The 26,974-nt window shown below is 31.9% G+C and overlaps 1 protein-coding gene across 1 annotated transcript; it reads left to right on the forward strand.

Annotated features, from left to right (window-relative positions):
• Nucleotides 1–26,955, forward strand: LOC119608375 (zinc finger protein hangover). Its single transcript, XM_037962776.1, has 8 exons — nucleotides 1–672; nucleotides 18,601–18,909; nucleotides 20,559–20,711; nucleotides 20,780–21,863; nucleotides 22,447–22,866; nucleotides 22,958–23,856; nucleotides 23,927–24,475; nucleotides 25,114–26,955. The coding sequence occupies exons 1-8, from the start codon at nucleotides 472–474 to the stop codon at nucleotides 26,590–26,592; spliced, it is 5,094 nt and encodes a 1,697-aa protein (XP_037818704.1). The 5' UTR covers nucleotides 1–471; the 3' UTR covers nucleotides 26,593–26,955.
• The last annotated feature ends 19 nt before the right edge of the window (nucleotides 26,956–26,974 follow it).

Below are 26,974 nucleotides of genomic sequence, written 5' to 3' on the forward strand. Positions count from 1 at the left end.
AGAAAATCCCGGCAAAATCGGCACAGTTCCATCTCAAATCCCGTTGTGTGAAGTTGTACGAAAATTTTGGTTGCTCTGTGATCGCACACAAACAAGCATACACACACACACACACATTAAAAAATGTAATAGCAAAAAACGGGGAAAGAGAGAGTGAAAAAATATTGCAAAATAATTTGAAAAAATACGCACAAATCAGTGGGTGAAGCAAAGAAAAAAATAAGAATAAAAACAACAGAAAAATAATTAAAATAAAAGTGAAAATAACAATAATTAAAACAGGAACTTTTTTGTTCTAAATTAATACATAACATTTGAAAAGAAGAAAGAAAAAGAGGAAATACTGCTGTAATAAAATAATTGGAAATAACGGATATAGTTGGCATAGAAAAAAACCTTTGCAGCCTGTCCATAACTGAAACATAATCATTTTGTCTTGTGGCTAAGGAAAGGAAAGAAAAAAAATCCAAAATGTCGGATGAACAACGACATCATATACAGCCGCAGCAGCAACAACAGCAAAATCAGCCATCATCACAGCAGCTGCAGAGGAGACATAATTGTTGTCGCCTTTGTTTAGCTCCAGACAATGAATGTATATCCATTTTAAACAGTTATGCTGCCGACAAAGAACCCTTGGCAAGCAAGATACATACTTGTGTATCCGTAAAGGTAAGTTGGAATAAATGCCAAACACACCGTGTGTAGGTATATTGATTTTTCCCGAGTGCCAGGAATAATTAGGGAAGAGTATACGACTGCGACGACAACAACGAGAAAAGCCACACCCGACATCCATTGCCATGATGGCTGGCTGTCTGGTGGACAGGGAAAGTTTAACAACGCAAAATGTGTATGTAATTTAGCTAGACAAGTGTGCCATTCCATGAGTGTCATTTAAAGTGAGGTTAAGTTGAAACCAAAAAGCAGTCATGCAGTCATCATTCACATTCTCAGTAATTTGCCAGCCAGCCAACCAACCAACCAGTCAGCCACTTTGTGTGCTTTTTTTTTATTGTTTGTTGTAGGTATTTTTTTCGACGATTATATTCGAGCGTTTGTTGGTGTGTTGGTTGCCCTCGTTTGACGTCTGCATCATCATCATCACCGAAAACATCGCCATTGCCATGTTTGCCAGCCAGCCGTAAGTTGTATAGTTGCGGTGGTAGTAGTGCGGCCACGACGGACGACGATGGTGATGATGATGAAGACTTCGTCATGGTCGTAGCCATAATTTTTGGTTGCTTGGCTAGCTGACTGAATGGCTCGCTGGTACATGTTTTGCTTTTGTCCGATTGTTGTTATGGGTTGTCGCCATGAAGGTGTTGTCGTCGTCGTGGTGGTTTTTGTTGTTTTAGCTGATTATATACGATATGATTGTGCAAGTTGCTGTATTTGTCTTTCATTTATCTGTCATTTAGGCGATTAGCGAGTCTAACAATTCATCCGTCTGTCTGTCCATGCTTCTATTTGTGCAACGTTCCAAGGGTGATTTTTTAAGTGTATGAGTTTATCTGTGAGCCTGTCTATGTGTGTAGGTTACCAATTCAAAATCCAAATCACATGTTTCATTCCCAGTACATGTGGATTTCATCATTGAAGTTATATATTCAATATTCAGTATTGTTGTTGTTGTACCTTGGGTCTGAGTAAACCACCAGTATGAGCACATTACTCACAACAACTCTGTGTATTATTATTGTGTTGTATACTATATTTTTTAGCTTCTTGATATTATTTTTGTATTGATATTGTTGTTGCTGTTTGTGTGCTTTGATGGAAAGAATCGATTCCACTTCGTTTCTTTTATTTTATTTCTGAGTAATTGTTGTTGTTTTTGGGTCGTTAGGTAGCTTTTGTTGTTTTTATTGGCTCCGCGCTATCTTGTGCTTGGGTTTTTTGTAGTTTGTATCACTATCATGCCCTGGCTGGTTAATATTATGAGCCAAAAGTGAACCATACCAAAAAAACATACTATTGCTCTACAAAAACATGTAATTTTCATTATGGTGCTGCTGTGGTCTGTGGTGGATGTCGTCGTGGTGTAGTTATCATCGTCAGCACCCGGGTAACATGATCGAATGCTTTCTGTTTTTGTTAGTTTTGTAGTTTTACTAATGCTTCTTCTTGTTTTCAATTCTTTGTTGTCGTCATACCTGCCTTTAAATGTGGTCGTAGCTGTTTAGTTTGACTGGTTCCCGTACTGTTCCGTAACATTCCACGATTCTGTTATCTCTTGTTTTTTATAGTTTATTTATTTATTTATTTATTTTTAAAGTGTTGCCATACACTAGATATTGGAATTTTTGATTTTAGACGAGGGAGTGTATTCTTCTCAAAATAGAAACGTGGTGTTCATGTCAATTATAAATTGATTTTCGGAATAGGGTTCCAAAATTTTTTTGTTTGAAAAATTTTACAGGAAAAATTTCCAAAAATTTATCAAGATAGTTGCGGATTTTTAAACACGTGTACAAAGGTATTCCATTGTCTATTATAAAAATTAACAAATTAGGATTTATTTTTATTTTTTGGAAGTTTTGTAAATAAAAATAAATAATACAAATTTCACAAGAATCAACAATGTTTATGTTCTGATAAAAAGGGGTTTCCCTTATTTGTTACTGATTCATTCAGCTACACCCTTTAAAAATTAATTTACACAATTGATGAGTTCAAGTTCAGTTTTAAATCAGTTCTAGTTCAATTCTGGTTCAGTTCTAGTCTAGACCCTACCAAGTTCAGTTCTTGTTCAGTTCTAGTTCAGTTCTAGTTCAGTTCTAGTTCAGTTCTAGTTCAGTTCTAGTTCAGTTCTAGTTCAGTTCTAGTTCAGTTCTAGTTCAGTTCTAGTTCAGTTCTAGTTCAGTCTCGTTCAGTTCTAGTTCAGTTCTAGTTCAGTTCTAGTTCAGTTCTAGTTCAGTTCTAGTTCAGTTCTAGTTCAGTTCTAGTTCAGTTCTAGTTCAGTTCTAGTTCAGTTCTAGTTCAGTTCTAGTTCAGTTCTAGTTCAGTTCTAGTTCAGTTCTAGTTCAGTTCTAGTTCAGTTCTAGTTCAGTTCTAGTTCAGTTCTAGTTCAGTTCTAGTTCAGTTCTAGTTCAGTTCTAGTTCAGTTCTAGTTCAGTTCTAGTTCAGTTCTAGTTCAGTTCTAGTTCAGTTCTAGTTCAGTTCTAGTTCAGTTCTAGTTCAGTTCTAGTTCAGTTCTAGTTCAGTTCTAGTTCAGTTCTAGTTCAGTTCTAGTTCAGTTCTAGTTCAGTTCTAGTTCAGTTCTAGTTCAGTTCTAGTTCAGTTCTAGTTCAGTTCTAGTTCAGTTCTAGTTCAGTTCTAGTTCAGTTCTAGTTCAGTTCTAGTTCAGTTCTAGTTCAGTTCTAGTTCAGTTCTAGTTCAGTTCTAGTTCAGTTCTAGTTCAGTTCTAGTTCAGTTCTAGTTCAGTTCTAGTTCAGTTCTAGTTCAGTTCTAGTTCAGTTCTAGTTCAGTTCTAGTTCAGTTCTAGTTCAGTTCTAGTTCAGTTCTAGTTCAGTTCTAGTTCAGTTCTAGTTCAGTTCTAGTTCAGTTCTAGTTCAGTTCTAGTTCAGTTCTAGTTCAGTTCTAGTTCAGTTCTAGTTCAGTTCTAGTTCAGTTCTAGTTCAGTTCTAGTTCAGTTCTAGTTCAGTTCTAGTTCAGTTCTAGTTCAGTTCTAGTTCAGTTCTAGTTCAGTTCTAGTTCAGTTCTAGTTCAGTTCTAGTTCAGTTCTAGTTCAGTTCTAGTTCAGTTCTAGTTCAGTTCTAGTTCAGTTCTAGTTCAGTTCTAGTTCAGTTCTAGTTCAGTTCTAGTTCAGTTCTAGTTCAGTTCTATTTCAGTTCTAGTTCTGTTCTAGTTCTGTTCTAGTTCTGTTCTAGTTCAGTTCTAGTTCAGTTCTAGTTCAGTTCTAGTTCAGTTCTAGTTCAGTTTTAGTTAGGTTCTAGTTCAAATCCAGTTCAGTTCTAGTTCAAGTCCATTTCAATTCTAGTTCTAGTTCAAGTCTATTTCATTTCTAGTTCAGTTGTAGTTTGGTTCTACTTCGGTTTTAGTTCAGTTTTCGTTGTGCGAAATATGGAAGCTCTAAAACATAGTTCAACCCATATTGTGAATTTTATAACTTCTATTGTGAAATTTCCCAATGTGAACCAATATTGCTAATATTTAATAACCAACAACTACTGAGGAACTCCCTTTGGTTTCTCCTTTTGAGTTCTATCGACTTTTCAACAGAAAAGTTCTCACTTAAATTATTTTGTCGTTCTATCACCAATATATCAATATTTTTAACAGAAAATTAATGTACTTGATACAAATGTTGACAATATTGAAAACCTCTTAAAAACACCTATAATTCATATTATTTAACTCCGTCAGTATATTCCCAATCTTTTTCATTACATCACCCAAATAAGATTTCATCTTCATTTTTAAATACGCAATAACTTTCCAGACATCGCAAACAGCCATTCATTAATGTAGAAAAAGCAGCTGCTCATATAATCTTCCCATAGCTGGTTTAACTACAACAGTCCACCACATCCATAGGCATCATACCATAAGACCATTCCACTCAACATTTACTTTTATATCCAGAGTACACAGTTTATGCGTATAAGAGTGTGTTTGTGATTTGTAGATGTATACATCTTCTTCCTTCCTTAAGAGTTCTTCATAAGTATGCATACCTCGCCCCTTATGTACTTTGCACTGGTTCGTACGGTAGTATGCTGGATTTGTACAGTAAATCATGTGTATGGTAGTAATAATGACGATGTGGATGATAATGTTTCTGACGATGATGGTGGTGGTTTGTTTTTATGCCTGGCTGACGTTGACGACGATTGCCTGGCTGTTGGGCTGCCGGATTTTGTTTGGTTGCCTTTTCCTGGTATTCTTTCTTTTGTGTCATCATTCTCATCGCGTTATTTTATCGATTTCCACTCATCGTTCATCTTTGCTTTTGTTCTTTTTTTCGTTTTGTAGTTTTTTTCGGATAAGTGGATTGATGTTGTTTTCCAGAATTATTCCATCATGGTTGTCAAAGAGTAAAAATATCAAAAGTAAGATGTTTGTTTGACATACTTACACAACTCTTTATAATTAATTACATTTTACAGCTAGTAATTTTTTTTCCTTTTATGAAACATTTACTTGCAAATATTGTGTCCTGTGGATGTCCTTTAATCTACATCAAACTACCTGCTTACAACAACACTCTGCTTTCATCTTCTGTTTGTAAGTGTGTGTGTTTTCCATATCGTGTTACATTTCTTTTGACTGAAAGTTGTTGTTATGGCTTGTATTTGCTGTTGTTATTACCATTGTTATTTTGTTTGGACTGGTTGGCTACTAAAATGGTTGGTAATGATGAATTTCTGTTGAGTTTGGTGCTGTTGTCATAGACGTTGTTTATATACAAAAACAACAACAGCAACCTCGTGTCCATTTTAAGATTTGTGTGTACAACAATGCTCTGTTTTGCAGCCGTCATTTGAAGTTCATAATTAACATCAGTTACCAAGCGACAGCTGCTACTTTCCATCCAGACCAGCGATTCATGTTTATTTCGACAACTGTTCCATTTTTCGTTCTTGTTAATAACAATCCCAACGATTATGGTCGCTTGAAGTTACATAAACATGCAGTAGTTTCTATGTATTCCACACGCATTTTTATATTTTTTTTATTTTGACACTGCCTGCGTCTTTGGTTGTGTGCGTCTGGTGTTTTCTGGATTTATCTTTTGTTGTTTGTTTCGTATTTTTTCTTTTTCTTCGTCTTTAACCGTTTTGTTTGATTACTTTATTATGTCTGTTTCGTTTTTGAATTTTTGGAAACAGTTTATCGCTTGTGTATGAGTGCTGTTCTTCAACACTTCATGCCCATACTGTTGGCAAATCCATATGATGGTTATGAATACTCAAATATATGGTATGGTTTACAAACTTCTTCGTGTACATAAAATAGATGAAACCACGAATGTATTATACTACTAGCTATTTGGTTTTGCCTTTGAGTCTCTCTTCGGCCATGCGGTGCCAACTATTAAACCACGTGATAATAATGAAAGTAAAATGTGGAGTAGTTGTTTCCATTGTCTGTCTGTTTTCGAGTATTTTAGTTTGGTTTTGATAGTTTTGTAACATTTTTGATTTTATAACAAAATGGAAATTTTGTTGGTTGTGTTTTTTTTTTTGTGTGACGATGATGACCCACAAAATGAATCCTTATATATGTATATAGACGGTGTGAATGACTAAAGCTAAGTAATCTGGTTGAATAAGAGCAATCAATTTTAGCTTAATAGAGGACAATTTAAGGTCAGAATTTATTTTAAAGATAAAATAGTTTTAAACGGTTTTTAAGTTATAAAGTAAAGTTAATATTTAATTCTGCAGCTTTTGCTATGCAATCCATAGACGAGATAATAAACAATATTATATTATATTCTATACATTATTCTATAGAATAGTCAGTAGATTAGCTCATAGTCTAGTCCACAGACAATTCCACAAACTAGTCAATAGACTAGTTTACAGACTACTCAATTCACAAGTCCATAAACAAGTGCATAGACTAGTCAATAAAATAGACCCAAAATTAATTAGTCAATAAAGTAGTAAATTGTCCAGTTTATAGACTAGTCATTAGACTGGTTCATGGACTAGTCCTAGTCATTAGACTGGTCCTAGTGTTTATAAAAAACCGACTTTTCGAAAAACCGGTTTTTAAACTCTTACTAGTCCGTAGGCTAGTCAATAGACTAGTTCGTGGTCTTTTAATACCCTGTCCATAAAGTTAAAATAAATAAATCGTTAAAAATGTTCTCAACATTTAAAAGGCATTTGGCTAAACAATTGCCAATTTAAACTCTTAAAAAAAAGGAAAAAATATATTCATAATTTGTATTTACCAACTAAAATTTTATTTATTTATGCACAAAAACAAAACCGTCAGGTCCTTTATGCACATATAAAACCAAAAATATCTAATTTTAATTTATTTAATTTTACTACCCATACCATTTATAGATTCTATTACAATTTCAATAGAAACTTTAATCAAAGAGCATATTATGTGATGATGTTGTACTAGTTGGATGAATGTTGTATTCCTATGTACTCTATTGATGGGTGTTGTGTGTGGGTATGAAAGTGTATGCATTAAGTACATATAATACATACAAATTTATATATATTTGAGTACATACATTTCTATTTGTTATTACTCCAACTATATGGGAACAAAAGGACGATATACAAACAAATATACATAGGTACCAAACAAGTGAATATTTGTTTTTCTATATAATTATGTCTGTAGTTAGGAGCATATGTGTATTAACATATAACTTACAAAAACTGACCTTTAATGAATGTAATCGTTTTGGGAATATTATTATATATAAGTCAACTTAAATGTTAAACAATTATAAACAACTGTAAGATGCAATAAATTAGCGAAAGTTATAGAAATATTTAATTTTTAGAAAAAAAAATTAGCTTTTTGCTTTTTGAAAATAATGATAAATTTGCAGAATTGTTTAGAATATTTCAAAATTAATGATTTAATTCTATATCATTTAAGTTGAATTAAATAATGAGTTTAAATTCCAATGGTATTCACGTCTTATATATTGCTTTTGTAAATATGCTATATTGCAAACTTGCACAGATATAATTTGGCGAAAATCGGACAAAAATGCGAATCAATTTGAAAATTTTAGAACATCTATAAGAAAAATTTGAAATGCAGATTATAATTTTTATTTTTTTTTTTTTTGCCAACTTAACATATTTGCAAATTGAAGTGAATACCTTTAGTATTATGAAAAAAACTCATTAAAATCAAACTCTTTAAGAAAATTTTCTTTAATACTGAATGTTAAGCAGGCTTCTTATTATGAATCTGTATTAACACACAACTTACATACATACATATGTACATATGTATGTATTTATGTAACATCGTATGGTCATGTATTAAGTGTTTGTTGTTATGCCTACAAGTAGGCATCCACATACTATATACAACAATACATACAGATAAATGTATATAAAGATATACATACAGGATAAGATAGTTGTTCATGTGTGTGTGCATAAATGTTCGGCTAGTGGTGCATTTTGGTGGTTACTCTCTTTTGAAATGGTTTATTCACCTTACCCACTCCATGGTAAACTAACTCCATACTCCATACCAAACGGCACCACTATTTGCAATTACATTTACATCCATCTATACATATGAATGACAAGTACAACTACTATGTTAAGTACTTTCATAATGATATGTTCGGTTTTCTTGCTTTACTTGATGTTGCTGTTGTTTTAGTAGCTTCATTTATTGGGTTGTTCAGTGGTATGGGCTAACAAGAAATTCCTTGTCATCTTCCTAGTTTGTTGAAATTTTAGTGTGAGTCTCTGGTAGTTTCTTTTAAAATTAAATACAATATTTATTGTTTATTATTTTATTACATCCTGCGTAATTGTTCATTGTATTGTTTTGTTTTTTTTTTTTTTGGTTGGCATTGGTGTATGAGTATGTATGATTTATTTTTGTTTCCTTTTGGGTTCTTAATAGTTAATAAGGTGATTTGTGTAGGACATTTTTTATTAGCGACTTCTAGGCAATTGAATTAAATATATTTTTAATTGAATTTTAATAGTTTTATGACTTCATTTGACTAAAATAATATATGAATGAATATTTTAATATGTGGTTGTGCTATTTGGCATAGCTGTAAAGTGTGAATAATTTTATTCTAAATATTTTAAAAAATTAATTATTTTTAAAATTTAGTATACTGGGAAAAAATTAATTATATTGAATTTTATTTATACAATTTCAAAAAAGATAATAGTTGCCATTTAGACATTTGGTAAAAAAATAAAAAAATATTATTTAAATTAATAGAAGTAAAATATAAACAAATTGTATTTAACAGTTTTCAAAATATTTTTTTATATTAAGTAAATTGCATAGTATTTGAAATAAAATAAGAGTTATATAATTTATATTATCAAAAATAGATTTTAAAATACTTCATTCAATATAAAAACCTAAAAATATTTTCCAATTGTATTTTCATTGTACAAATGGATTTTTATTATATTTTATTCAATAAGTTATGAATGAAATTCTTTTTATTCAACAAAAATTTTTTGAATAGTTAATATTCAAATCAACTTTCCTGAAATATTTTTATTTCTTCAAGAAAAATACAAATATTTAAAAATATTTAATTTAATATTGTACTAGTTCCTAATAGAATTTAATATAAAAAAGTGATCGTATGATGAAGATTTAGCATCTGTTGAAGATATAAAAGGTACATTTGCTGTACTAAAACAAAAACGAAGCCAAAAATCATTTATGCTGGTATAAAACGTAGTTGTGCCTATTTTTGTAGAGATATTAGTATATTTGGCATAATTATGAGCTCAAATCCCAATTTGGGAGGTCCGGTTATATGGGGGCTAGGTGAAATAATGGACCAAAATCAATAAGGTTCGTCCTTGGGCTAAAAGTAATGTGTGTACCAAATTTCATCCAATTATGTTCAAAATTGCGACCTGTAGTTTGATTACAAGGTTTACATGGACAGACAGACGGAATTAAAGGTTGGTATTATATCATTAATTCTATGCATTACAAACATCAGCACCAATCCAATATACCCTCCCCATTAAAGTGATGTAGGTTTAATAAATTCAACATTTGAATGTCTTACTTGTTTTTTTAAGGATTAGTTGGATTATATGGGAAATATGTATTACATTATCTTTAATTTACCTATACCTTTGTTGTATAAATAAAAGTATTTCTTTACAATTTCTTGGAATAAAAATTGTAAAACGTTGATTTGAATTTTTTGTATTTAAATGTATTTTGTTTGAATAATTCTAATCGTTCAAAAATTGTATAAATAAAATTATTCAAACTTTTATTAAATTTTTTTGTATTCAAATAAAATAAGTTAGACTTTTATTTAAATTTATGATATTCAAATATAAAAAATTTTGCTATCATTATACCAGATATACATTATTTTATTTTCAATGTTAGAAAATGATTTTACTTATGTATTAATTTGTTTTTAAATATATAAAATTTGTTCAATATAAATTTAATTTGTATGAATCAAATCTAATAAATTTGTACTATGCAAAAGATAATTTATATTAGAAATTATTTATTATTAGAAATAAAAATTATAATAATATTAAAAGTATTTTTATTTTCGATTCTATTCACATTTTACAGCTATGCTATTTGGGCGGAAATATTGGGGAAATGAAAAAGAATCTAAAGTCACTTTATACTTCAGTTCTAGTTCTGCTCTAGTTTAGTTCTAGTTGAGTTCTTCTAGTGAATTTATAGTTCAGTTCTAGTTCAGTTCTAGTTTAGTTCTAGTTCAGTTCTAGTTCAGTTCTAGTTCAGTTCTAGTTCAGTTCTAGTTCAGTTCTAGTTCAGTTCTAGTTCAGTTCTAGTTCTGTTCTACTTCTGTTCTAGTTCAGTTCTAGTTCAGTTCTAGTTCAGTTCTAGTTCAGTTCTAGTTCAGTTCTAGTTCAGTTCTAGTTCAGTTCTAGTTCAGTTCTAGTTCAGTTCTAGTTCAGTTCTAGTTCAGTTCTAGTTCAGTTCTAGTTCAGTTCTAGTTCAGTTCTAGTTCAGTTCTAGTTCAGTTCTAGTTCAGTTCTAGTTCAGTTCTAACAACAAGAACAAGAAATTCCTTGTCATCTTCCTAGTTTGTTGAAATTTTAGTGTGAGTCTCTGGTAGTTTCTTTTAAAATTAAATACAATATTTATTGTTTATTATTTTATTACATCCTGCGTAATTGTTCATTGTATTGTTTTGTTTTTTTTTTTTTTTGGTTGGCATTGGTGTATGAGTATGTATGATTTATTTTTGTTTCCTTTTGGGTTCTTAATAGTTAATAAGGTGATTTGTGTAGGACATTTTTTATTAGCGACTTCTAGGCAATTGAATTAAATATATTTTTAATTGAATTTTAATAGTTTTATGACTTCATTTGACTAAAATAATATATGAATGAATATTTTAATATGTGGTTGTGCTATTTGGCATAGCTGTAAAGTGTGAATAATTTTATTCTAAATATTTTAAAAAATTAATTATTTTTAAAATTTAGTATACTGGGAAAAAATTAATTATATTGAATTTTATTTATACAATTTCAAAAAAGATAATAGTTGCCATTTAGACATTTGGTAAAAAAATAAAAAAATATTATTTAAATTAATAGAAGTAAAATATAAACAAATTGTATTTAACAGTTTTCAAAATATTTTTTTATATTAAGTAAATTGCATAGTATTTGAAATAAAATAAGAGTTATATAATTTATATTATCAAAAATAGATTTTAAAATACTTCATTCAATATAAAAACCTAAAAATATTTTCCAATTGTATTTTCATTGTACAAATGGATTTTTATTATATTTTATTCAATAAGTTATGAATGAAATTCTTTTTATTCAACAAAAATTTTTTGAATAGTTAATATTCAAATCAACTTTCCTGAAATATTTTTATTTCTTCAAGAAAAATACAAATATTTAAAAATATTTAATTTAATATTGTACTAGTTCCTAATAGAATTTAATATAAAAAAGTGATCGTATGATGAAGATTTAGCATCTGTTGAAGATATAAAAGGTACATTTGCTGTACTAAAACAAAAACGAAGCCAAAAATCATTTATGCTGGTATAAAACGTAGTTGTGCCTATTTTTGTAGAGATATTAGTATATTTGGCATAATTATGAGCTCAAATCCCAATTTGGGAGGTCCGGTTATATGGGGGCTAGGTGAAATAATGGACCAAAATCAATAAGGTTCGTCCTTGGGCTAAAAGTAATGTGTGTACCAAATTTCATCCAATTATGTTCAAAATTGCGACCTGTAGTTTGATTACAAGGTTTACATGGACAGACAGACGGAATTAAAGGTTGGTATTATATCATTAATTCTATGCATTACAAACATCAGCACCAATCCAATATACCCTCCCCATTAAAGTGATGTAGGTTTAATAAATTCAACATTTGAATGTCTTACTTGTTTTTTTAAGGATTAGTTGGATTATATGGGAAATATGTATTACATTATCTTTAATTTACCTATACCTTTGTTGTATAAATAAAAGTATTTCTTTACAATTTCTTGGAATAAAAATTGTAAAACGTTGATTTGAATTTTTTGTATTTAAATGTATTTTGTTTGAATAATTCTAATCGTTCAAAAATTGTATAAATAAAATTATTCAAACTTTTATTAAATTTTTTTGTATTCAAATAAAATAAGTTAGACTTTTATTTAAATTTATGATATTCAAATATAAAAAATTTTGCTATCATTATACCAGATATACATTATTTTATTTTCAATGTTAGAAAATGATTTTACTTATGTATTAATTTGTTTTTAAATATATAAAATTTGTTCAATATAAATTTAATTTGTATGAATCAAATCTAATAAATTTGTACTATGCAAAGATAATTTATATTAGAAATTATTTATTATTAGAAATAAAAATTATAATAATATTAAAAGTATTTTTATTTTCGATTCTATTCACATTTTACAGCTATGCTATTTGGGCGGAAATATTGGGGAAATGAAAAAGAATCTAAAGTCACTTTATACTTCAGTTCTAGTTCTGCTCTAGTTTAGTTCTAGTTGAGTTCTTCTAGTGAATTTATAGTTCAGTTCTAGTTCAGTTCTAGTTTAGTTCTAGTTCAGTTCTAGTTCAGTTCTAGTTCAGTTCTAGTTCAGTTCTAGTTCAGTTCTAGTTCAGTTCTAGTTCAGTTCTAGTTCAGTTCTAGTTCTGTTCTACTTCTGTTCTAGTTCAGTTCTAGTTCAGTTCTAGTTCAGTTCTAGTTCAGTTCTAGTTCAGTTCTAGTTCAGTTCTAGTTCAGTTCTAGTTCAGTTCTAGTTCAGTTCTAGTTCAGTTCTAGTTCAGTTCTAGTTCAGTTCTAGTTCAGTTCTAGTTCAGTTCTAGTTCAGTTCTAGTTCAGTTCTAGTTCAGTTCTAGTTCAGTTCTAGTTCAGTTCTAGTTCAGTTCTAGTTCAGTTCTAGTTCAGTTCTAGTTCAGTTCTAGTTCAGTTCTAGTTCAGTTCTAGTTCAGTTCTAGTTCAGTTCTAGTTCAGTTCTAGTTCAGTTCTAGTTCAGTTCTAGTTCAGTTCTAGTTCAGTTCTAGTTCAGTTCTAGTTCAGTTCTAGTTCAGTTCTAGTTCAGTTCTAGTTCAGTTCTAGTTCAGTTCTAGTTCAGTTCTAGTTCAGTTCTAGTTCAGTTCTAGTTCAGTTCTAGTTGAGTTCTAGTTCAGTTCTCGTTCAGTTCTAGTTCGTTCAGTTCTAGTTCAGTTCTAGTTCAGTTCTAGTTCAGTTCTAGTTCAGTTCTAGTTCAGTTCTAGTTCAGTTCTAGTTCAGTTCTAGTTCAGTTCTAGTTCAGTTTCTAGTTCAGTTCTAGTTCAGTTCTAGTTCAGTTCTAGTTCAGTTCTAGTTCAGTTCTAGTTCAGTTCTAGTTCAGTTCTAGTTCAGTTCTAGTTCAGTTCTAGTTCAGTTCTAGTTCAGTTCTAGTTCAGTTCTAGTTCAGTTCTAGTTCAGTTCTAGTTCAGTTCTAGTTCAGTTCTAGTTCAGTTCTAGTTCAGTTCTAGTTCAGTTCTAGTTCAGTTCTAGTTCAGTTCTAGTTCAGTTCTAGTTCAGTTCTAGTTCAGTTCTAGTTCAGTTCTAGTTCAGTTCTAGTTCAGTTCTAGTTCAGTTCTAGTTCAGTTCTAGTTCAGTTCTAGTTCAGTTCTAGTTCAGTTCTAGTTCAGTTCTAGTTCAGTTCTAGTTCAGTTCTAGTTCAGTTCTAGTTCAGTTCTAGTTCAGTTCTAGTTCAGTTCTAGTTCAGTTCTAGTTCAGTTCAGTTCTAGTTCAGTTCTAGTTCAGTTCTAGTTCAGTTCTAGTTCAGTTCTAGTTCAGTTCTAGTTCAGTTCTAGTTCAGTTCTAGTTCAGTTCTAGTTCAGTTCTAGTTTCAGTTCTAGTTCAGTTCTAGTTCAGTTCTAGTTCAGTTCTAGTTCAGTTCTAGTTCAGTTCTAGTTCAGTTCTAGTTCAGTTCTAGTTCAGTTCTAGTTCAGTTCTAGTTCAGTTCTAGTTCAGTTCTAGTTCAGTTCTAGTTCAGTTCTAGTTCAGTTCTAGTTCAGTTCTAGTTCAGTTCTAGTTCAGTTCTAGTTCAGTTCTAGTTCAGTTCTAGTTCAGTTCTAGTTCAGTTCTAGTTCAGTTCTAGTTCAGTTCTAGTTCAGTTCTAGTTCAGTTCTAGTTCAGTTCTAGTTCAGTTCTAGTTCAGTTCTAGTTCAGTTCTAGTTCAGTTCTAGTTCAGTTCTAGTTAGTTCTAGTTCAGTTCTAGTTCAGTTCTAGTTCAGTTCTAGTTCAGTCTAGTTCAGTTCTAGTTCAGTTCTAGTTCAGTTCTAGTTCAGTTCTAGTTCAGTTCTAGTTCAGTTCTAGTTCTGTTCTAGTTCAGTTCTAGTTCAGTTCTAGTTCAGTTCTAGTTCAGTTCTAGTTCAGTTCTAGTTCAGTTCTAGTTCAGTTCTAGTTCAGTTCTAGTTCAGTTCTAGTTCAGTTCTAGTTCAGTTCTAGTTATAAAACTTAGACTTGTTTTTATAGAGACAGTACTGCAAAACAAATTAATAATCCTTTTCTTTTTAATTTCCTTTAAAATGACTAATACAGACTTAACACATTTAAACTTCCAATCCAAAATGTAAGACACAACTACCAAAATTTCCATCCACACTTCCGTCATCTCTATCACTCTTACTTATTTCATTTATAATACATACATTAAGTTTCAAATAATTTGTCTAACAAGAGCTCTGGGATTTCAAAAATTGCCACCATTAGTTTTACATAAATTAAAAACATTTATTTAGAATAACCACCACAATAGCAACTGCATTAACAAGAATAGTAGGAGTAAGTTTGCTGACCTTAAAACTCACACTTGAATTGTTCTATACGCATCACAATTGTTTTCACTCAAACTTTTTAAAATTGTCAAATTTTTACTTATGTATTTTTGTGGAATAAAACCAGGAATATTTAACAAAAACATCATCTCTATTAGTAGCCAGTGCATATTAAATATTTGTGTCTCCTGCTTATTATTTCTTAAATCAAAATGTCATTGACCCTTTTCGTTTTTAAGTATATACTTATGCAAGTATACTAAGCAAGGGTATTCAGCTACTGCTTGTACATATGTACATATGTATGTGTGTAAAACAAAATTATAACAAATATAATTTGCATTTGAAGCATAATTTTATATAAAATATACACACACAAATATATACACACTAAGTGTTTAGATTTTAACCCAGGAAGTAAAAAGATTTTAAGTTAAATTGAAAGCAACTAAAGATTTAGGTTTTGAAGAGTTATACACCAAAAAAAAAAAGGTGCATATCCACTCGGAGACCATAAGGTCCATTGTGATTCCCTTCAAAGAGTGAAAATTCAAAAACAGAGAAACGAAATAACTACAAGAAAACAAGAAGGAAAGAAGAAGATATGTGAAGAGGATAGATGAGTGAAACATATATTTCCAAGCGACTACAACGCAGAAAATTTACTAACTCAGTAACCTAAAGTAAAGAAATGAGAGGAAAATCTATGTCCCACTATATAGCCAGTAGAAATATTACAAGATTCTGAGAAAATAAGAACTGTTGCAATGTTAGTAAATATACTAACGCTTTCCAAGTTCAAGTTTAGTTCTAGTTCAGTTCAAGTTCATTTATAGTTCAGTTCTAGTTCAGTTCAAGTTCATTTATAGTTCAGTTCTAGTTTAGTTCTAGTTCAGTTCTAGTTCAGTTCTAGTTCAGTTCTAGTTCAGTTCTAGTTCAGTTCTAGTTCAGTTCTAGTTCAGTTCTAGTTCAGTTCTAGTTCAGTTCTAGTTCAGTTCTAGTTCAGTTCTAGTTCAGTTCTGTTCAGTTCTAGTTCAGTTCTAGTTCAGTTCTAGTTCAGTTCTAGTTCAGTTCTAGTTCAGTTCTAGTTCAGTTTTAGTTCAGTTCTAGTTCAGTTCTAGTTCAGTTCTAGTTCAGTTCTAGTTCAGTTCTAGTTCAGTTCTAGTTCAGTTCTAGTTCAGTTCTAGTTCAGTTCTAGTTCAGTTCTAGTTCAGTTCTAGTTCAGTTCTAGTTCAGTTCTAGTTCAGTTCTAGTTCAGTTCTAGTTCAGTTCTAGTTCAGTTCTAGTTCAGTTCTAGTTCAGTTCTAGTTCAGTTCTAGTTCAGTTCTAGTTCAGTTCTAGTTCAGTTCTAGTTCAGTTCTAGTTCAGTTCTAGTTCAGTTCTAGTTCAGTTCTAGTTCAGTTCTAGTTCAGTTCTAGTTCAGTTCTAGTTCCAGTTCTAGTTCAGTCAGTTCTAGTTCAGTTCTAGTTCAGTTCTAGTTCAGTTCTAGTTCAGTTCTAGTTCAGTTCTAGTTCAGTTCTAGTTCAGTTCTAGTTCAGTTCTAGTTCAGTTCTAGTCAGTTCTAGTTCAGTTCTAGTTCAGTTCTAGTTCAGTTCTAGTTCAGTTCTAGTTCAGTTCTAGTTCAGTTCTAGTTCAGTTCTAGTTCAGTTCTAGTTCAGTTCTAGTTCAGTTCTAGTTCAGTTCTAGTTCAGTTCTAGTTCAGTTCTAGTTCAGTTCTAGTTCAGTTCTAGTTCAGTTCTAGTTCAGTTCTAGTTCAGTTCTAGTTCAGTTCTAGTTCAGTTCTAGTTCAGTTCTAGTTCAGTTCTAGTTCAGTTCTAGTTCAGTTCTAGTTCAGTTCTAGTTCAGTTCTAGTTCAGTTCTAGTTCAGTTCTAGTTCAGTTCTAGTTCAGTTCTAGTTCAGTTCTAGTTCAGTTCTAGTTCAGTTCTAGTTCAGTTCTAGTTCAGTTCTAGTTCAGTTCTAGTTCAGTTCTAGTTCAGTTCTAGTTCAGTTCTAGTTCAGTTCTAGTTCAGTTCTAGTTCAGTTCTAGTTCAGTTCTAGTTCAGTTCTAGTTCAGTTCTAGTTCAGTTCTAGTTCAGTTCTAGTTCAGTTTCTAGTTCAGTTCTAGTTCAGTTCTAGTTCAGTTCTAGTTCAGTTCTAGTTCAGTTCTAGTTCAGTTCTAGTTCAGTTCTAGTTCAGTTCTAGTTCTGTTCTAGTTCAGTTCTAGTTCAGTTCTAGTTCAGTTCTAGTTCAGTTCTAGTTCAGTTTTAGTTCAGTTCTAGTTCAGTTCTAGTTCAGTTCTAGTTAAGTCTAGTTCAGTTCTAGTTCAGTTCTAGTTCAGTTCTAGTTCAGTTCTAGTTCAGTTCTAGTTCAGTTCTAGTTCTTTTCTAGTTCAGTTCTAGTTCTAGTTCAGTTCTAGTTCAGTTCTAGTTCAGTTCTAGTTCAGTTCTAGTTCAGTTCTAGTTCAGTTCTAGTTCAGTTTTAGTTCAGTTCTAGTTCAGTTCTAGTTCAGTTCTAGTTCAGTTCAGTTCTAGTTCAGTTCTAGTTCAGTTCTATTTCAGTTCTAGTTCAGTTCTAGTTCAGTTCTAGTTCTAGTTCTGTTATTGTTTAGTTCTAGTACAGTTATAGTTTATGTTTGCTGGGTTCACATACATTAAAGATTTTGAAATATCAATTTTGTTTGTTTGTGGTTGTGTTGCGTTGTGTGTGCTCCTACTCCTGATGTATAAGTAGTTGGAAGCTGTTTTAGTTGTTGTTGGTATTTATGTCCTTGTATGGTTACTTTATCTTTGTTTAAGTAAAATTGCATTTCATTGCAATTTGTTTGTTCGTGTGTTAAATTTGCAATTGGCAATTGTATGGCTTTAAATTTCTACAAAAGTATAATTGTCTGTCCATCGAAATCAGTGTGCGCATTTGAATGCATTTGCAAATGCAAGCAAATAATTATTTGTAATCAAATGTATGTATGGATGTGAGAATGTATTGTTTTATGTACATTATTATATAAGTAGTTTGTGTATTGTATATAAATGTTGTTATATACTTCCAATTGTTGTTGTTGGTATCCTTAATTATTATCCTTCCTTATAATTATATCTATTGGATAATTACTTTTTTTGTGTGTTCCTGACGTCTTTGCTTTGCAGTCAGTAATTGTTAAGACAAAATACTGATTAAATATATTTGTGTACATATGAATGTAGTTGAGTTTTTTATTATACATACCTAAAATTATGCAAATATTTTATTAAATTTATTTATATATATTCTCAAAATAAGCATTTTGAATACAAAAGCTTTTTAATAAGATTTGAATTAACACTATTGTTTATAAGCAAATTGTTGTTATTGTAATCTATTAATGTCTGCAGTAGGTAAATGTAGAGATATTTTTAAAGTTAATTTAATAAATTTGGACAAGATCTACCTTCTTTACTTTAACTTTTGAGAATTCGTAAAATTTTAATGAAAATTTGTATTTTTCTAAAATTTCTTATTAAACTATTATTCTGTTAAACAGAAAAAAGTGGTTTAAATTAAGTTTTATTTTTATTTCTGGCATAGATTCTCTGAATAATATCAACTTTTTTAAATTTTGTTTTAAATTTATTTTAAATTTTACTAATTTTCCTTTCTTTCTTCCTAATTACAGATTTCCAGCCATGATAACTTATCATTACGTATCTGTCATGCCTGCATAAGTTACCTTAACTCTTGGCAGTCCTTTAAGAATCGTTGTCTAGCCGCACAAGCCAAACAGCGTACATGGCTAGAGGAAAAACATTCAAACAAATCTGCCGAACAACATCATCATCAACAAACAGCAGATAATCATTATGATGATCAACAGCAGCAGCAACACCACCACCAGCAGCAAGAAGAACAACAACAACAGTCATTGGCTTCTTCCATATTGGAGGGAATATCAACATTAAAAAAACGCAAATCTTTAACAGTCTATGTGAGTCCTAAAACGCAACAAACTAAACAGCAACAAGAAAAATTATTACAAAAACAGCAACTAAATATTGTTATGCCGTTAACAAAACGTCACTATACCAAACATAAATACAATACGTCTCAGCGACAAACGCAAAGTCAAACAACGCATACAGCGTCAAATACTACGTCGTCCACAACACCACAACATGTACAAGCGTCCGCAACAACGTCATCCTCGACAACCTCTAGTAAAACTAAACATAAAGCGGACAAGAAACAATTGTCGGCTAGTGCTATTAGTTCTCCCATACAACAATCATTCGTTATGCCAGCAGTACCACCTCCTCTTCCTCCTCCTAGTGTTACTGCTACAATAACCACTTGTACCATAACGGCACCGCCAATAGCGACAACTACTGCAACGGCTACCACGACATCCAACAGCTCAACACTAACTACTGCAATGGTGGCTAGTAGCAGCAGTAGTAGTGCTACTGTTACCACTGCAGCTACTGCTATTGCTAACGTTGCTGTTAGTTCGGTGGCTGTTGTTGGTTCTAGTGATGAATGTTTGTTGGAAGGATCTGCAGCATCCTCTTCGTCAGCCGCTTGTACAAGTGCTGTTCAACAATTGCGTTTGTTTAGACGATACTCCTATAATGTAAATGTATCGTATACAGCGTACCTTTCCAATACTATTTCCTTTTGAATATTAGTATTTTTTTTAACGGACAGATTTTATTTCAATTTTTAAATATATCTTTTGGCAATATTTTGGAAATTTATAGAAATTCAAAATTTTTGTTAAAATGAAATGAAATCTAATATTAGGAAGCTTAAGTTGTGCAGATGTTTGTGTTATATTTAAAATTAAAGAACTCGTACCATAAATTTCTTTGACCCTAGTATAATAGCCCCTTTCGTATGTAATTAAAACTGGGGTTTCATTTCCCTTAGCCTACATTTTTCTAAAAATTAACAAAAATTTTCACTAAGAATTTCATTAAAAATGTTCACTAACGCCTTCACCAAAAAATTTTCACTAAAAATTTCAAAATTTTAAAAACACCAAAAATTCCACTAAAAAATTTAATCAAAAATTTTCAAAAAATTTATTATGTTTTTACTTTTTACCAAAATTTTCACTTAAAAATTTTACCAGAAATTTTCGCTAAGAAATTTCACTAAAAAATTTCACCAAAGATTTTTGCTCAAAAATTTCATCGAAAATTTTCACTAAAAAATTTCACAAATATGTTCAATAGAAATTTTCACTAAAAATTTTTTGGAAATAATAATTCACTTTTTTAAACTTTCACCGTCATTTTCCCTAAAAATGTTTTAATGAAAATGATTCACTTTCTCAAACTTCTTTGAGTTTAGTCCAAAATTAATTTCCCCATTACCACCACAATTGGAGAACTAAGGTCCATAATTCAACAACAAAATTTTGAATAGAAAAGTTTTTTAAGGAAAATAAAAGATTTCCCGAAAAATCTTATAGATTTGAGAACATATGTAGGTCAAGATATTAAACTATAGTTGTGCAACCTATTAAACTATTAACGATTTATATATAAGTGATTTTTAAATTAAATAGTTTATAGTTAAAAATTCGCGCAATACAGCTATTGAAGACGATTTTTTGTATATCTCTTATAATTTTAGCCGTTACCTGCAGTACAAATAAAAGACGAACCACTTGAGGCAGATGATGATTATAATGGAGCTAAACAACAGCAGCAACATGATGAATCAGATGAAATGGTAGTAGATCCTACGATGTTTTTAGAACGTACCGCCGATGAGGGTGATTTTATGGTGAGTACTACTAACTCTTTAAATAAAACAAAAAATCAATTTTATTTTCCTATTTGAAAATTTCTTAGGAATCCACTTCCAACTACGACTATGATGTGATAAGACCACCAGCCGATCTAAAGCCTTTACCAGCCAGTACCACCATACGTATGAGTACTAAAGATGCTGCTTGCCGTGCTTGTAATTTGAAATTTTCAACACGTGCCAATGCTAGACGCCATGAAAAAAATCTACATCCCAATCTCTTTGAGACGCTAGAGGAAAATGATCAATCTATAAATAAACAAACCGCCGCTTTAAATGCCTCCTTAGAACTGCAACGTGCTGTAGCTGCCGCTGTGGCTGCCGATGCTTGTAAATTATCCAGTGGTGCCGTGATAACACCACAAAAATATCGACAAGAAGTTGTTAATGCTTTCAATAATAGCGAATTTGGTTTTGATTATGATAATCCCGAAAAGTATCGTGAACTTTTGACCGATGAGAAAATTATTTTCCTACAACAAAACGATGAATTCCTGAGACAATATCAAAATATGACTTGTCGTTGTTGTAATAAATACTATTCAACCTATAAGAATTTCATGGCTCACATGCGTAAAAAGTACCTAACATTACCCAGAAATTGTTGTTTCAATTGTCTGAAATTGAATGATTCCAAAGCATTGTTTATATCTCATCTGAAAAAGCGTAATTGTATAAATCTTCATAAAGTGCTGCATAATCTAATGGCTAGAAATGCTAATTTTGCAGCTGCTGTTACCGCAACAGTAGCAGCCGCTCCCGAAAAGGTACGCGCCAAAGAACTGTTGGTCAATAAAATGTACGAGTGTAAACTGTGTCCTAAAACTTTCCGTTTAAAATTGGAATTTCGTTCGCATGTCTATGATGAACATGCTGATGTTCAGCGTAAAGATGTTAGCAGTACGCAGTGTTGTTATTGTGCCGTTGATATTGAAGATCCTGCTGATCGCAAACGTCACTACAATAATATGGATTGCATTGTCACCTTGCGTTGTGTTACTTGCGATACGAAGCATGAAACTCAACAAAAGTTTATGGAACATGTACAAGAAAAGCATTTGGCCAATTTTGGTGAACAGACAAAATTCTTATTAAGTGCTGATAATTCGCCAAGTAAAATGATGGGAGGTAAGTTGTCAGCGAAAAATTGTTCATTCAAAATTTTAGTGGAAATTTTTGATGAAAAATTTTAGTGAAAATTTTTGATGAAAAATTTTAGTGAAAATTTTTGGTGAAAAATTTTAGTGAAAATTTTTGGTGAAAAATTTTAGTGAAAAATTTTTGGTGAAAATTTTTAGTGAAAATTTTTGGTGAAAATTTTTAGTGAAAATTTTTGGTGAAAATTTTTAGTGAAAATTTTTGGTGAAAATTTTTAGTGAAAATTTTTGGTAAAAAATTTTAATGAAAATCTTAGGTGAAAAATTTTAATGAAAATCTTAGGTGAAAAATTTTAATGAAAATCTTAGGTGAAAAATTTTAGTGAAAATCTGGGTGAAAAATTTTTGGTGAAAAAATTTATTGAAAATCTTTATGAAAATATTTGGTGAAAATTTTGTACATTTTTTAGAAAATTTTTAGCGAAAATTTTTGGTAAAACTTTTTAGTGAAAATTTTCAGAGAAACATTTTAGTAAAAATGTTTAATTAAATTTTTTAGTGAAATTAAAAATTCTTTGGCCACTTAAATTTTAATCAAATTTATTCTCTTACAGGAGCCTCCTCAGCAGACGACTCACGCAGTGGTCACTTTAATGTCTCGCTCATTAATACCACACCCAAAACACAATATTTCTCACGCATGCCACAGGCCTGTCCGATATGTGGCCAACAATATAATAACTACAATAATGTCTTACGTCACATGGAGTCTAAACATCCCGATCAATTGCCACAAACCTATAAATGTGTAAAATGTGGACAAGGTTATCCCCGGCTATCGAATTTAAGAGAACACATGGTTAGTGCTCATGGAGCGGACAAAGCACGACATACTGGTTTCGAATACATAGTAAATGCTGATGCCGTTAAGGCCGCAGCCGGATCTACAGCGGCAGCACCACAAAATCCCTATACAGGTCGTTATGATTATGTGATGAAGGATTTAATGTCTATAACAAATGGTGGGACAGTTGGTAAGAGGAGGAGTTGTATGAAAAGAAATAAAAATTAATTTTGTGTTTTTTGTTTGTTTTTCTTCCCCGATTTTTTTTTTTCTTTTATTAGATGAAGATTGCGAAAGTGAAAATGCTTCTAAGAAAATGCGCTTGGAACCTAATATAGCTCTAAATAACAACAATGGTTCGGTGACTAATGCTAGTCCACGAGAATGTTCAATTTGTAATGCTGTCTTTGCTAATAATATTGGTCTATCCAATCATATGCGCTCTCACCAAAGTGCTCAAAATAATAATTTTGGTATTTCATCTAGCAAAACGGTGGCAGGAGGTAATGCTGCTGTACAGTCCTCTGTGGGGGGACAACAGCAGATATTAAGAAAATCTTTGGAACAGGCAGCCGATAGACGTTTTAGACGCATGCGTTGTCGCATTTGCCAAAGACGTTTCTCCTCCAAAAAATCCTATCGTTATCACATGCTCAATGATCATCAAATACGCAATGTACAATTTATCAAATGTAAACTCTGCGATGCTGAATTTGCCTACGAGAAGGGCTTGAAAGTGCACATGTTTAAGATACACAATACTTTGCTCAAGGATGATATGATTATTAAACAATATGAATGTGAAATATGCTCCATTGTCTATCGTACAGATGTAGAGCTGCAACATCATTTGGCTAATGTACATAATAAACAAGGAGGCTCCTCCAATATAAATGAAGACGATGATGCTTACAATGCCGATGAGTCTATGGCTGCCGGTTTGGTAGATAATAGTTCTGTGGGAGCTGATTTATCGGGCATTTCGACACCGGTTAGTAATGTGGGTTTGGGTGACACCCAAGCGGGTCCTTTATATTGGTATCAGTGTAAATATTGTCCCTCCAACTTTAATACCAATAAAAAATTGGCCATACATATCAATTCTCACGATGAATTTGATTCCAATGATTATTCTTGCAAAGATTGTGGTAATGTCTATAGTGGACGTAAAAGTTTATGGGTAAGTTGATTTAAGTTATTAAATAAAAAGGTTTTTATAATAAGCTTTTTTGGACTTTTTCCTTTTTTAGGTTCATCGCTATAAGAAACATCCCCAAATACCCGAACCCTCGGAGTGTGTGATGTGCAAGAAGGTATTCTTTGATGCTCAAATGTTGGAACATCACATACCATCCTGCAATCGCAAACCTATTACCCAGACAGCCAGTGAAACTGCCACTGCAGTGTATAAACACAAAACCGGAGACGATGAGGATGATGAAGACGATGAGCAATCCCGTGATGGTGAAAATACTCTTTCCAACACCATTAATGCTACTGTGGGCAGTGCTAGTAATTTGAAAATAAAATTACCAGAAGTTGCTTGCACTATTTGCGGCGCCCGTTTCACGGACCAGGATCTCTTTGCCAAACACATACAAATGCATGAAATGGAATTGTATACCGACAACCCCTTGGCGGCCATGTTCGATACTGGCCCCGCCGATCCTAATCAATTCTATATGGATCGTATTAATGATAATGGCGAGTATGCATGCGATTTGTGTGCAAAGACATTTACACAAATGACAGCACTTAAAGTGCATAGGAAATGGCATTTCAGAGGTGATAGCAAACAGGTGAGCTTTTGGACTTGTGCAGTGAGGCTTTGAAGTCAAAAAAATAAACTAAAATCGTAAATATAAAACAGCGTTTTAAATGTCCACTACGTGTTTTCACATAATAATGAGCGAAAATAAAAAAAATATGTTTATGAATCAAGTTGAAAAAAGGTTTGGCAAAAGACAGTCGAAATTTTGTTTAAAAACTAAAATTTTAAAAATTTTTAATCTAAAGTAATTGTTTAGCTAATAGTGGACACTTTTAGTAAAGAAGAATGAAGAACATTAAAATAATTTTCTTTTATTTCAGAAAATGTTTTAAAGTTACAAACTTTTTGATGTTTTCTTTAAAGATTAGTTTTTTTAAAAATATGTTCTAAAATTTCCTACTAAAAGTGGCTTCCATTATGCAAACATTTCCAAAGTAAATTTAAATAAAAAACATTAACAAATGCCGTCTACGTGCTAAAAAAAAAATCATCTTAAATCTTTCAAATGGAACAATTTCTCAACATATATTTCTGGACATGTGTTTTGCCTCCACACCAGTCACAAAATTATAAAATAAATGCAATTATCTTTCATATATCAAGAAATTTGTTTTCATATATTAGTATTTTTGTTCTCTTTTCGTCCCTCTCTTTTTTCAACTATAGAACGAAGCCGATCAACATATGTCGAGCAACAGCAATGTTCAACTACAACAGCAACAACTCAACCGAAATCAACAACTACAACAGCAGGCACAACATCAACAGCAGTCCAACAAATCCAAGATGCCGATCAACCCTCAACATCTACTGGGATTACAAGCGGTGGGTCTAATGCCGCGTCAATTTGCCAATATGGGCGGCGCCAATCATCGACCCCAGAAACGTAAACGTGAACTTAAATGTCAATATTGTCCTTCAACCTTCATCAGTAATAATAATTTGCGGCGTCATCTCTATGAATTGCATAAAAATGAAATGGGTCATTTGCCTGAGCCACCAAGAATTGAATGTGATCCCGCAAATATGTGTGGTAGATGTAATATTAAATTTGAAACAAAAGCAGAATGGATTGAACATAAAGTGGCGGAAGCTAGGGTCATGAGACCCTATGGACCATTCCAATGGGGTTGTGATTTATGTGGAGCGTATGTTTCACGCAAGGAGAAGTTAATAAATCATTTGCATAATCACATGAAAGAACCAGTAATAGTGCCGGTGGAACATCCAGAGTCCAATAAACAACAGCAGCAGCAACAGTCTCAGCAAGTTGCAGCTCAAACAGCAGTACAAACTCAAAGCCAAAATCCAACACAACAGCCAGTGGAGGAGGGCAGTGATGTTATGCCGGAATTTAAGAAGATTAAAATACCTTCCTTGCCACGTAAACCCGATGAAGAAGAATCTAGGGATAGTGTTAAAGATCAATATGATGAAGACGATGAGGATGATGAAGATGAAGAGGGAGAGCAAGAGCAAGAAGCTGATGTGGACAATAATAATGAAGTTGAAAAACAACAATCACAGTCACAGCAACAACAACAACAACAACGACGACCTGCCGTAGAAGAATTCGATGAAGACGAGGAAGAAGAAGAAGAGGAACCTGTAGAAGGTGAAGAATTTGATGATTTGGCAGTGGGAGCCCAGCAGACAGTGGGTGGTGATGATGAAGTCGATGAGGATGATGAGGACGATGACGACGATGAAGATGATGACGATGATGATAGTAGTGATGCTGATGATGAGGATCCCTCTACCAACGAAGACACCAATGAGGCCTCTAGTCTTAAAGGGGGTGTTAACAAACCCCCTGAACTACCACAGCCACGCAGCTACAATGACACGGAAGTCGAGGGGGAAGAAGATGATTCCGATGAATTCGATGATGATGAAGATGATAATTCCTCAACGGAAAATCGCAAACCACCCGCCTCATCAGTAGTCAATAGTAATGTGGTGGTAAAATCTCGTTATTCCTGCGATTTATGTCAAGTGTATTTCGATTCACAGCAAGAACTGCAAAAGCATGTTAAAATGCATTTTCTTAATGGACCCGGTTCGGTAACACTAACCGAAATCAAATCCTCCAAATCATCATCGAACAAAAGTCGCAGCAGTAGTAGTGATGTTTTGGCCGTATAGTCATCATAGAGAATTTATTTATGTATAATTTAGAATTCAAAGAAAATGAATAAATGATTTTGTTATCCACATACAGCTTATTTTTTAGAACATGTGCCAGTAGTTTAAAAATACACTTCTATTGCTTTCCCCTTTAATTAATGAAATCCAAATGGATCAATGTACAATAATTCTTTTTAACAAACTGCTACTGAATATAAGTATTTTAAAACATTTCTTCTTATGATTTTTGTTATTCATTATATTTAACTAAAATTATATCACTTTGAATTGTTATTCTCTCTTTTAATTTCTTTTAACTTTTTTTTTCAATTATGTTTTTTTTATATATTATGTTTATATTTATTCTTTACTTTTCGTTTGCTTAACTTAATAAATCTTC

Source organism: Lucilia sericata, unplaced genomic scaffold (assembly GCF_015586225.1).
Source record: "Lucilia sericata isolate MDLA Ls3-8-SP2 unplaced genomic scaffold, ASM1558622v1 Contig000824F_arrow, whole genome shotgun sequence".
Taxonomy (NCBI): domain Eukaryota; kingdom Metazoa; phylum Arthropoda; class Insecta; order Diptera; family Calliphoridae; genus Lucilia; species Lucilia sericata.

Bases quoted from the DNA above. Each gene is read 5' to 3' on its own strand.
- LOC119608375 (XM_037962776.1), top strand. From the start codon at position 472: ATGTCGGATGAACAACGACATCATATACAGCCGCAGCAGCAACAACAG. The intron at 673-18,600 runs GTAAGTTGGAAT...TCCTAATTACAG, and splicing joins ATACTTGTGTATCCGTAAAG to ATTTCCAGCCATGATAACTT. The intron at 23,857-23,926 runs GTAAGTTGATTT...TTCCTTTTTTAG, and splicing joins GTGGACGTAAAAGTTTATGG to GTTCATCGCTATAAGAAACA.